The sequence below is a fragment of the Haliotis asinina genome, chromosome 15 (assembly GCF_037392515.1).
Source record: "Haliotis asinina isolate JCU_RB_2024 chromosome 15, JCU_Hal_asi_v2, whole genome shotgun sequence".
Lineage (NCBI taxonomy): Eukaryota > Metazoa > Mollusca > Gastropoda > Lepetellida > Haliotidae > Haliotis > Haliotis asinina.
In genome coordinates, this window is record NC_090294.1 from 11108125 (window position 1) to 11120285 (window position 12161).

Sequence of the window (12161 nt, forward strand, 5' to 3'; positions counted from 1 at the left end):
AAAATTGTTGCCTCTATCATTGTCTTGAGAAAGTCTGTCTCGAAGAAATCCAGGGCTTATTTCAGTGTTCATTTCATCTAGGCCCACATCGAACTTATCAACAATATACTTGTCTAATAATAGAAAGTGTTGACCAGCGAACAACTAATATAATCTCTAATATATTCAGAACATGACCACAATAGTACAGGTGTTCAGTCATAAATCTCAGACAGATAAATAACAGAATGTAGTTTTATTCAACATATTTCGTTTAACCTCTTTAAGTGGCATGTTTAGAAGTTGGTGACTCAAATGAGGACAAACTTTGTTAATCAACAACTTCTTTATTTCAAACGATGCGACAACTCGATACAGATTCTTGTATGGTTAGCAAGCACGGGAATATGTATCGAAACGTCGCATCATCGGAATGAGGAAGTTGTTCATCTACAAAAAATGTCCTTATCTGAATATATAGTGAGTCAAAAAAGAAACTTCACATTTTTCTTCAGGACACTATAAAAGAACAAGAGATGGTAAGATGGTTAAATTGTTATTATTTTATCGCTGAGATCTGTGTGATGTACTCGATACACCGATAGTGCCACAATCAATTCCGTTAGGCTACACCGAAGATCCAAAACATGGGTATACAGATTGTAAAGTCATAAGAAAAAATATTCGAAATTTCTCAGTTCAATATTGTGTATGGCCGCCCCGCTTATTCACCACTGCCAAACACTGTCTCCTCATCAACTGCCTTATGCTTGTGAACACATGGTTGGGGATTCTGCGCCATTGCTCTTGCAAGGCAGCGCCAAGTTCCTGGAAATTCTGAGGTTGGTTCCTCAGACCACGAAGCCTTCTCCCAAGTGCAGCCCAAACGTGCTCTATTGGATGAAGGTCAGGGGACCTCGGAGGCCTGTCCATGACGTTGATTCCAGCGTTTTGAAGGAAATGTCGTGTCAACATCGCGTATCATTATGGAACTGTAGACCTGGGCCATGAGCCGCCATGAAAGGAACGTGCTCAAGGGTGAGCACCTGGTCGCGGTAAGCAGCAGCTACGAGGTTTCCACGGAGAAGTCGGGAACGTTTGTTCCCACAGAAAGCATTCCACACCAGGCAACTTCCGCCCCTAAATCTGTCGACTTCCTGTACACAACATTGGACATACCATTCACGACGTCGTCTCCAGACTCTATGCCTGCCGTCCCTGAATGTGAGGGTAAACCTGGATCCATCGCTAAAAACGACCGGATTCCAGTCGCTCTAGGTCCATCGGAGGTGACGTTAACGTTGATGAAACGGCGTCAATATTGGCCCACGATATGGACGTCGAGAATGGAGATTGGCAGCCCGCAACCAATTTCGAATGGTCTGTGAGAACAGTCGACCTCTAAACATCTCGGCCCTGGTTCGTTTAGCCGGCAGAAATCTACCACGTAGGTGACGTACGACGATTTGACGGTCTTCAGCTCGTGACGTCACACGTGGACGACCCGACCTTGAGCGATCAGAAGTGGTGCCAGTTTCTTGTAGACGACCTCGCAAGTCATACACAGTACGACGGCTGCATCCCATTGCTCTTGCGACGTCAATAGCCGATTCTTAATATTTATGCATGTGACCTTTGACCGATTCCAAAACGAGGTTATACCCGCAACGATGGCTGCTGACCATTGTTGTGTACCTCTGTGTACATCCGATGCACGAAACGACGGTTCACTGTCATTTCACACGTTTCCAAAGCCCGAAGCTCTTCGAAAGAGGTGGAAAGTTGCTATTCGACGAGACGAAGGACCCTTCTTTACGGTAGGCTATAATTTTCATTCAGAATTTTCTGAATTAAATCTCGAGTTATTTGAGGCGCCAAATTCAAACTGCAATCAATCTATCGGAGCTGCAGCTGTCAAGCAGCGCATACAACAGAAAAATAATATTTATTCCTTAACAACATGTCATGGTGCCTAAACGATAAATTAAGTTAATTAACAACACATGGTAACGATTGCTCAGTGTGGTGCTGTAATTGAAAAAGTTCAAAAAGTGGCAGATAGACCGCAAGAACAATGATTATATACTCAAAGAAGCAAGTGTGTTGCGTGCGCGAGGTTACAACTATTTATTGTAACCATTCGGAAAAAAGACTTGCTTCTTTTTATAGCTTTGATAAATTTTTATAATGGCAATGGGCTTATTTTAAATTCACTTGTATTTAGATAACAAGGAAGAGTGTTGTATGCTCGAAGCATTTCCGGCCCGAGGACTACAAGTACACACCAGTAAGGAGGACCCTCAAGCAAGGATCTGTGCCATCCATATTTCCTTGGAACTTGGAAAATATGAAGTTGAGGAAAGCACCAGCCATCCGTCATCCACTTATGCCGAAAAATCCAAATTCATCAGAAAGGTCGGTTTAAAGTTAGAAACATGTTTGTAGATAAGAAAGCATTCTTATTTTAAGCTCTACTTCAGTTCAAATGCTCTTCAAACCAAAGTCTGTTTTTTGGAGTAGCATTGTTTAATTTTAAAGCATTAAATCTGATTAGTATCTGCAACACCTCATTGATAATCATAATCATTGATTCCTTTGAAAGAAACATTAATTGGACGTCTGTGTTTCATGATATTCAGAAATGAGCAAACACATTAACATGCACACACACATTTCTTGATTTCCACTGTATGTAAAATTCTTTATTTTTCCAGTCCTACAAGCTCCCTGTTAGACTGTGACCCCCATGAAGAAGAGGAGGACAGTTTGTCAGCTCAGACCCAGACAGATGTCAGCCTGCCAGATACACAGCTTCTTCTAAAAAGAATTCTGGAACTGGAGAAGGAGAACGATTTGTTAAAACAACAGCTCACCATTGAGAGATTTGGATTAGAAAGATTCGCTGGAAATGATGATCTCATCCAGTACTACACATCATTTCGTTCTTATAAATTGTTCAGACAGTTTTTTGAATTTGTAAAGCCAAGTGCCTCCAATATGTGCAGTATGTATTACGCATGTGCAAATGCCATTTCTCTTGCAGGTAGGCCAAGAAACATGGCCCTTATTGATGAAATGTTCATGTTTTTTGTACGTCTGAGGCTTGGCTTACCAGAGCAGGATCTTGCTGTTCGTTTTAATTGCCACATTTCGACTGTTAGTCGAAAAATTATCACCTGGTCAAATTTTCTGTATTTTGTTCTAGGATCAATTCCTATCTGGCCCTCCAGAGTGACAGTAGACAGATACATGCCTCCTGAGTTTCAGATAACATACCCATCTACTAGAGTCATTTTAGACTGTACGGAGCTCAGGATCCAAATTCCCTCAGCTTTGGTGTTAAATTCCATGTTTTATTCCCATTACAAAAGCTCCTGCACTCTGAAAGGCTTGATTGGCATTGCTCCAAATGGTGCTATTACCTTTGTATCTAATCTATACACAGGTGTCATGTCAGATGTTGAAATAACAAAATTGTCTGGCATTCTAGATTTGCTGGAGCCAGGGGACAGTGTTATGACTGACAAAGGTTTTACTATTGCCAGTATACTGAGTGAGAGAGGTGTTGGTCTTAACATTCCTCCATTTCTGTATTCCTCTGGGCAGTTCACACCTAGTGAAGTAGAGGAGACCCAGTCCATTGCATCACTTAGGATTCATGTGGAAAGATTGATGAGAAGAGTTAAAGAGAATCACCTGTTTGATTCTACAATATCTCTTGCAGAGCTGGGCAGCATCAATCAGCTGTGGACTGTAGCTTGCATTACTTCAAGTTTTCAAGGACCATTGATAAAAAAGAAATGAATAAAAACTGATTGAGTGTTCATGTTCATTAATAGAAATGTGCAATTTATTTTTATGAGATAAAAAAATATACATCATATTTACATTAATGCTATAAGAGAGTATTTATGTACAGTGTTAGTTTTCATCAGTCTGTAATAGATTCAGTGCACATAATGAAACTATAGTGACAGCGGAAATTTGTACTTACAGATGATATGCTGTGGTTTTACATATCTTTTTTCAAACCTTAAAAATATGTCATAATTACATTTCGTTGAATCAGTGCTGCAGTAATATAAGAAAACTTTTTTGACAAATGGTGAAATATGTAATATTCATAAAATGTAAAATTTCTGAATATACAGATCTATTAAATTTTATAGGCTTATAGGTGTCAGTATATTGTAATGGAAACAGAAGATGGTAAAAGTAAGGATTGCAATGGATACTCTAAGTGCTGAATATGACATGTATCACAACTATTTGGTAACAAATTATTATTCATGAATGCAATAATTTAGTTAAGCTGGGCTCTAGAAAACTTTTCGGTGTGTGTGTGTAATTACCCCTCATGCTGCAAGTGGAAGTGTACTGAGACGTTTGAAAGAGTATTGGTATATTTTTGAGTCACCAAGCCGGAGAAATAGTTTGTTATTTATAATATTAAACAACTTTTCATCTTAAACTTCATTAAACTTCATTTATGTTTGACATAGAAAGGTATTTATGTGCATACATGATACGCTTGAAATCTTATATTATGTCGTATGTCATTGAGTTTTAGGCGTACATTACGCCTGTACGCTCCTTATCTGTAGCCCTGATTAAGTGATTAATGAATAATACGGAACCCCAATACTAACTGTTGTAGTAATAACCAGTGATCTGACATAATCCACAGTACTAAGTGCAACAATTGCAAACCAACATAACTTGCACTTCTGCAAGGCTAGTACATATTACATTTTTGCATATTTCACTTTGAAAATAGACATAAGGGCTCAAGTAAAACATGCTCCATTAAAACAAATGTAAATCAGTCATATTTGGTACTGGGGACTGAATAATGAACTGAATTCATGAAAGGCTATGGTTCAATTCGCCGAATATGCGAATGTATCATAACAGCTTCAGTACAAATGCACAAAATTATTTCCTGGAACTGTGATTATCTCCCCTTAGCCCATACCATACTATTGTAAGGTTTTGTTTCAAAAAGGATAAATTACAATATCAAAATGAAAAGGTAATATGTCTTATGTATATGTGACATGCTTACCTCACAATTAAACAATGAAAGAGGTTTACCTTTATTGTATTTTTCTGAATGCATTAAACATGATCTAATTTCATCTGTCTTGATGTTGAGAATAATGCTGATTATATAGGTAATTAAAATAGACAGAGAAATGACTGGTAACAGAGTGATACAGACCCTAAGAGAGAATGTAATCAAAGTAGAATTTATCTGCCTTGTCTTTCACACTTTGCCAACTCTCAGGACAAAAGTCGATTCTCTCAAGATGGTGTTGCCTTTCAGACCATACAAACAAATCACACCACTTCAAACCAGTCACTGCCAGCTGCATCTGGATCTGATGATAGTAGTTTGATGTTATCTTAAGAGCAAGCTGGCCATTGTCTTTCCGGCTGAGGTAGGGCAGATCATGGAGGTCCTTGTTCCGCAGGTCTGGACACTTCACCTCCAGTAGGCCAAAAGGAGGGTTGGACCTGGGGTCTAGCACCTTTCGGTCTGGAGAAGCAGCCATCCATGCTGCTCTGGGACTTATCACAATCCCACAGGGATATATATTCACATTGCCCTCCTTTACCTGAAACATCAACACACTATTTTTAAATACCACTATACGTGTACACCTCATTATTATGTATGTTGATATTAGCCTCCTTATCTGAAATATTAACATACAATTTGAAGTACATGTACACATGCACATTACTTTAGTTGATCCATTAACACATATGAGTTAATCAGTTGGAAATGTTTACCTTCCCATATGTCTCTACTGCTACAGGTTCATTAGCAACACCCTCTCTCATTGCCTCTGTGAGGACGGTCCTTGAAGAAGATCTCAGCCTCTCTGCAAACTTCTCAGGTTCTGAAATATTACACACATTGGGGATTTGGGTCAAAACTTTTCTGTTAATGAAACTAAAGACAGAAAACCTGATGTAAGTAAGGTTTTTCTGTGTTTACCTTTCCTACGCTTTGAAATTTCCCCAACTTTGGAAGCTGTGACCCTGTGATGTCTGAGACGCACCCACTTCTTGTCCTGTGCCTGTAGTCTGGTGGCTCTCTCTATCTCCACAGCATCCTCTTGACTGACACTGAGGGAGTCTAGCAGGGTTGTCTGGCTGGCTGTCAGCACATTGCTGTAGTTGTTGTCCCCAATCTGCCCAACACTAAGGGGTAAGTCAGGATAAAATCCATCTACAATGTTTATCAGACAATTCCCAGATAACTTCTGTTGATGGCTGATGGTACTGCCCTTAAGAAACAGTCCAAAATTGGTTCTTACAAGAGGTGGTTCAGGCTCATCAGTCTGTGGAACTGTTGTTAATAATGACAAATCAGGATAATTTAACTTGAGAGATGACAAAAACGGTTCCAACGGTGCAAGGGCAGACCTAATGGGGTTGTAGAGGGTTGATTTCACAGGCCGGTCCTCTCCATCATTCTTGTAACCAGACACCTTTATCTCTGGTACAGACATACCGGCAATTTTATCCAGCCGAGGGATGTGCCATGTCTGTGGCATGGAGGTCTTGGCAACATCCCGTGGGATGGACTTCAATCCTCGCTGCTTATAGTGGGCAATCAGGTATAAAACACCTGTGGAAGAAAAAACATATTTTCAAACAATAGGAATGACAGAATCAGATCCTGAGTTAAAAATACCCAGACATATATTAATATTATACATAGAACACGAAAGGAAACAGGAGGACCTGATTTCCGTGGAAAATTGCCATCCCTGATAGAAATAGGCTCATGACATACCTGTCACATGACCACAGCACTGGCTCTGACCTATAGCACAGTTGCAGCTGGCACTGACCACTCTGACCACTGGACTGATCTCTAAGGTGACCTGCATTTAATAGTACATGTACTTTTATGAAATGAATCAACTAGGCTATCACAATTAATAAGCACAAGTGAGACATTTAACAAAATATGCATTCTCTCACTCACACACACACACACACACACACACACACACACACACACTGTTTCCAGACAATATCATGTACCCAACTTACAGTTACTTTATGTGGCGATTCATTTTTCTTCATGGAACGGTAACAGCCAGCTGTTATTACACAAGATGTGTCATCACATGATGCTGCAAGAAAACGATTACAAGTGAAAAAGGATACAAGACAAGAAAATAGAAATTACTTGGAATAATTTTATATGAATTTAACGTAATATGATCTGACAATTACGACCTTGATTATTGACATGCTTGAATGTAGGTCACAGTAACATGTAAACATTGTAAATGTCATTAATCTAACTAAAAGAAGTCCCAAAAGAGCTTCTGCGTTGCACATCATAATAATTAACGCGTGTTCCGTATTTATACGATAACATGTTATGTGAAAATAAAAACATCTTCAGTCATAAATCGGCAATGACATAATGACATTGACAGCCAGTGCGATAGTTACCATTTACAGATGGAAATTGATGAATGAAACTTACTTCGCAAATTGAAAATGAAACCTTCACTGTAATATTTGAAGCCTTTGTTCAGTTGGGAAGTACCGGCACTTCTGCTGTTCATCTGAATATAAGTCTCCACGAAGGAAAAAGTGAGAGACGGTACAGCTGTCAGATCGCTTCCAGATTTCGTCGCCATCACGATTCGCAGATTTCGCGGGTATAACCTCGTTTTGATATCGGTCAAAGGTCACATGCATAAAAATTAAGAATGGTCTATAACTGATCTTCCCGCTTGTAACATGCCAACGGCACGTTCACGTTGCACATTTGATAATCGTGGCACTTAAAGTACCGTTAGAACTGTGGTATAAAAGTGTTATTTTTTAATTCTTGAGGCCAAAGCAAACACGTGCAAATGAAGGAAACTTCAATGCGTGATCGACTGCACGTGCAAAACCTGGTTTGGCACTAACGTCATTTGCACGACGAATGGATGGGTTTAAGTGGGTCTTGCTAAGGTTTTTCTAGAATCGAAAGATAGGGATCCCATTTCGGATACATAGATGTATCATCAGAGAAAAAAATATTCATTATTTTTAAGAAATGACATGTTGTGAAGTTTCTCAGTATATTTCGTTGTTTATTATTGAGGAAGATCGTAGCAGTTACAGTATAACGCCTTCACATATATATCGTGACGTCCCAATTGGGACAACATTCTTGAGGGACAAGATTAAAGCTTACAATGATTTAGCATTGGTTTGGATGTATTTACGATCGAAATAGTGTTCTTTTAAAATTCGTTTTCTTTTGTTCGAATTTTGAACTTCATGAAAAGGAAATACTGTAAACTTAATATCATTTCTTTCGCATAGATACTCAGATGTGCACCCAGTGGGATACACCGTTTTCAATACACTTTATCCGTTGTTTATGGACACGAACCCGGGATCTCAAATCATCTGATTGGCTAAAATACTGTTCATTATATGTTGTATCATAAATTATAACATATATTTGGTAGAGCAGTCCAAATTCTGTTTTACGTAGAATTCCCCGTCTGATGACGTTACAGAGTGTTCTTCAACATTATGTCGGCTACTTCTGGACACAGTAGGATTTGATACATTCTGTTTTAAAAAATACATTTTGCTTTTGTTAGGATTTTTTGAGATTCTGATTTGTCTTTTGACGCTTTTTTATTTCTTTTTCTAGATTTTAGCATTTATTTCGGTTTTACCTCGAAGGTGCACATAATTGTTTTGATGTTCAGGAACACATTTGCTTTCAACGAATTATATGTAGACACAGAAGCAGTTACTTTTTTCTCATTGGCTTGTTTCATCGTTTCTGTAACGAGGTCTTCTCTGTTAAGCTGAAACGCTTTATTGATTCCGTTGTCCACCGGTGGAAGTCGTGGAGGTTGTGGCCTCCTCCTTGTGCTGGCGATCAGGTGTCTGGTTCTGAGGGTGGGGGTTCGAATTCCAGATGGGACTAAACCCAAGACAAATACTGGAATCTCTACGTTACAAAGAAAATGTAATCCCAAATATACCATATGTTACGTTTGACCACTTTCTAAAAGTCATTGTGTACACATAGATAGTGAGTGAATGAGTTCAGTTTTACGCCGCACTCAGCAATATTCCAGAACCATATGGCGGTGGTCTGTAAATAATCGAGTCTGGACCAGATAATCCAGTGACCAACAACATAAACGTTGATCTGCGCACTTGGGAACCGATGACATGTGTCAACCAAGTCAGCGAGTCTGACCACCCGATCCCGCTAGTCACCTCTTACGACAATCATAGTAACCTTTTATGGCAAGCATCGATGATCGAACTCATTCCGATTATATCATAAACATTTTTTCAAAGCACTCATATGCCAAATATGGAAAAAGTATTTAGGGGACCTGATTAAACAACTTTTGATCGACCCGTTTGTAACCTCCTAAGATTCAGCCGGATAAATTAGCGAAAGAGAAATTAATATCTGGCAATTATTGACGGATATCAGATCATTGACATGCTCCAATGCAACTCAGACATATCTGTATACAGTTTATGTGACCCTTTCTTATATACTACTGACAAACAAGGATAAGTTGATAATTGATCTTATTATCATTTATGAGTGCCGCCCATTGGCGCTTGTAGTTGTGAGCGAAGGGGCCCCGGGTTGTTCACGATCAAGTGTAGTGCGATGGGTGAAGCGCGAAAGTCTGATTAGCAAGGCGTGTGAAGCTACACGCGGTATCAGTTTCATCGTCTTGTACTACACGTGCACTAGCCCACCTATGTTCTACTTTTCACAACCCAAATGGTTTGCTCATGGGTGTGCACTGCCTACTTTTCGTAAACGCGTTGTCTATGCCCGTTCAAATTATCCTTGTTTGCCAGTACCTGCATTAGAGACGGGAGGTAGCCTAGTGGTTAAAGCGTCCGCACGCCACGGCGAAGACCTAGGTTCGGTTCCTCACATGGGTACAATGTGTGAAGCCCATTTCTGGTGTCGTCCGCAGTGATACTGCTGGAATATTGCTAAAACCGGCTTAAATTCCACTCACTGCCACCTGCATATTAACATATGCTCTACATGCGGGATTACACTTTCTCAGTAAAATACATATTCACATACATATCATTTCTCACAAAGGACCTGAAGAGTAGAACGACCCGTCCGTGATGGCAACAGGGGGAAAAATCGGTTTGGGCAGTACTACACAGAATATTTTATGACTCACGAAAATAAATTGAATAATTTAGTAACCTTTTTCCAGGTATGAGCGGATAGTGACATTTGAGAGATGTTATACGTCGTCTCCATGGATACGTGGCAAACAACTCCACCAACATGTTTTGCTTCATCTTTACAACCTCTATAATGTCTCTCAAAGAGTACATTTTGTACGGGGACGGTAGAGTTTGCTATTTGCCACTTAACAAAAATACAGGAAAAATGGATTCAGCCCCAAAGTAGCACTTCACTGAGCATGCTCTAAATTTAGTAAATAAGATAAATAGTTTAGGAACCATTTTCTAAGTGTGCGAGGTTGGGGACATTTGAAAACTGTAGTTGAAACTAAATTGTTCTATGGAGTTGTAGTCACTCCTATTTGCTTCTTGACAATAATACTGCAGGTTACATGATACGCCGTGGTATCGATTGTTCCGGATCATTCTTCCCTAACACTACACGTATCATATATTAATATTTTAACACAACAATACGAATGCATTCACTGAACCAATGATTAAGTCACGGGTTTCAACTGTGCTGTATCAGTCACTGATGGTCATAACGTGGGCGTTGGAGCTTTGACTGGAACAGTCTCACAACTGCGTATCATCTGATACGTCAATGAATAATCAGTGTCGGTTAAAGGCATACTGCATCGGGCGTAATTTTAATAAAATACTGTCGGAAATAGAATTTTTTTTTCATTTATAGCTACTTGCATTTATATCTACAATTGATATGTGAAAGTGTAAAGTATCTGTTAAACTACATCCGGCCTAACTACATTCTCAATGGTAGGGAGATAGGAGACGCAGAAAAGGGACTTAAATGACGAGAGACTGATGCAAAAATGAGAATTGCGGATTCTTTTTATAAGCGACGATGGGTTTATGCAAATTAGTGTGCGATGATATTATATTACCAAGGACACTTTTTGAACGCCCATTTTGAAATTTAACTTAGATTCATTATAACAGAAAGCTAACGTAAAAATATAACTTTACTATTAAGCTATTAAGGATGTAGCTTCCATGGAGTCTCGCTATCACAATGAAAAGAAACAGGTGGGAGGGCTTGTCTCAAAAGCAAAATTTGGACCAGTGTCGCAGATATCATCCGAGATCATATTATCCTTTATTGGAATTAAACCGGGAGAAGTAAACGGCATGTCATAACAAATTACAAATAATATCCAGTCCTATTTATCCTTAGGTAGTAATGCCAACTATTTTGAGATATTTAGTACGATGGCTGATTTATGTTTTTCTGTGAGTATCATGTTCTTTTGCATACATCAACATAAACCTTATGAAAGAAGGACACGTGCGATGTTAATCACTAGTTGAGACATATTCAATACAAGTGAAAAAACATAAACTATATTTGAGATGACTCCTTGTGTCCCGTAGGTTGCACATGCATTTCATGCCAGCTGAGTCGACTGTCCACTCAGGTCATCCATCAGCGACCTAACTGCCATCTATAGCCTGATCATGTGTCAGCGAGCCTGGCCGTCTGGTTCCGTTAGTTGCCTCTTACGACAAGCATGGGTTGCTGAAGATCAATGCTGACCCGGATCTTCACGAGTACAATGTATCTTAATTGAAGTCTTAAAGGGGCTTCCCCCTTCTATTTGTACATATTGTGACCATATTATTCTTATCCCGCGGCTTTCTATGGCGAGATTGGATCTTACTTTCTAATCTGAAATCCTTCTGCATTGAACTCTAATATGGCTTGTCTGTTTGTTTAACGCAGTCAGCAATGAAACGATCCTTTATCTCACTAATAGCCGTGTGCTTCCTCACACTTAATATTCAAATTAGCGCCGTTGTTGCGACAGGACATCTCCGCGTCATGCTGAAAATAACGTGCTATTTTGTAATGACAACATAACAATAAATTCGTCACAGTCATGTTGTTGGCGTAATCACGCTAACTAAACCTTCCGGAAATCTTG

The 12161-nt window shown here is 39.4% G+C and overlaps 1 protein-coding gene and 1 pseudogene across 1 annotated transcript; one reads left to right on the forward strand and one right to left on the reverse strand.

Annotated features, from left to right (window-relative positions):
* The first annotated feature begins 1625 nt into the window (after nucleotides 1-1625).
* On the forward strand, nucleotides 1626-3239 carry LOC137266110 (THAP domain-containing protein 1-like). Its single transcript, XM_067801612.1, has 4 exons — nucleotides 1626-1796; nucleotides 2204-2394; nucleotides 2694-2903; nucleotides 3185-3239. Exons 1-4 carry the CDS (start codon nucleotides 1650-1652, stop codon nucleotides 3237-3239), a joined length of 603 nt encoding a protein of 200 aa, XP_067657713.1. The 5' UTR covers nucleotides 1626-1649.
* A 1585-nt stretch (nucleotides 3240-4824) lies between these two features.
* Nucleotides 4825-7709, reverse strand: LOC137266111 (uncharacterized; annotated as a pseudogene).
* Nucleotides 7710-12161: the final 4452 nt, after the last annotated feature.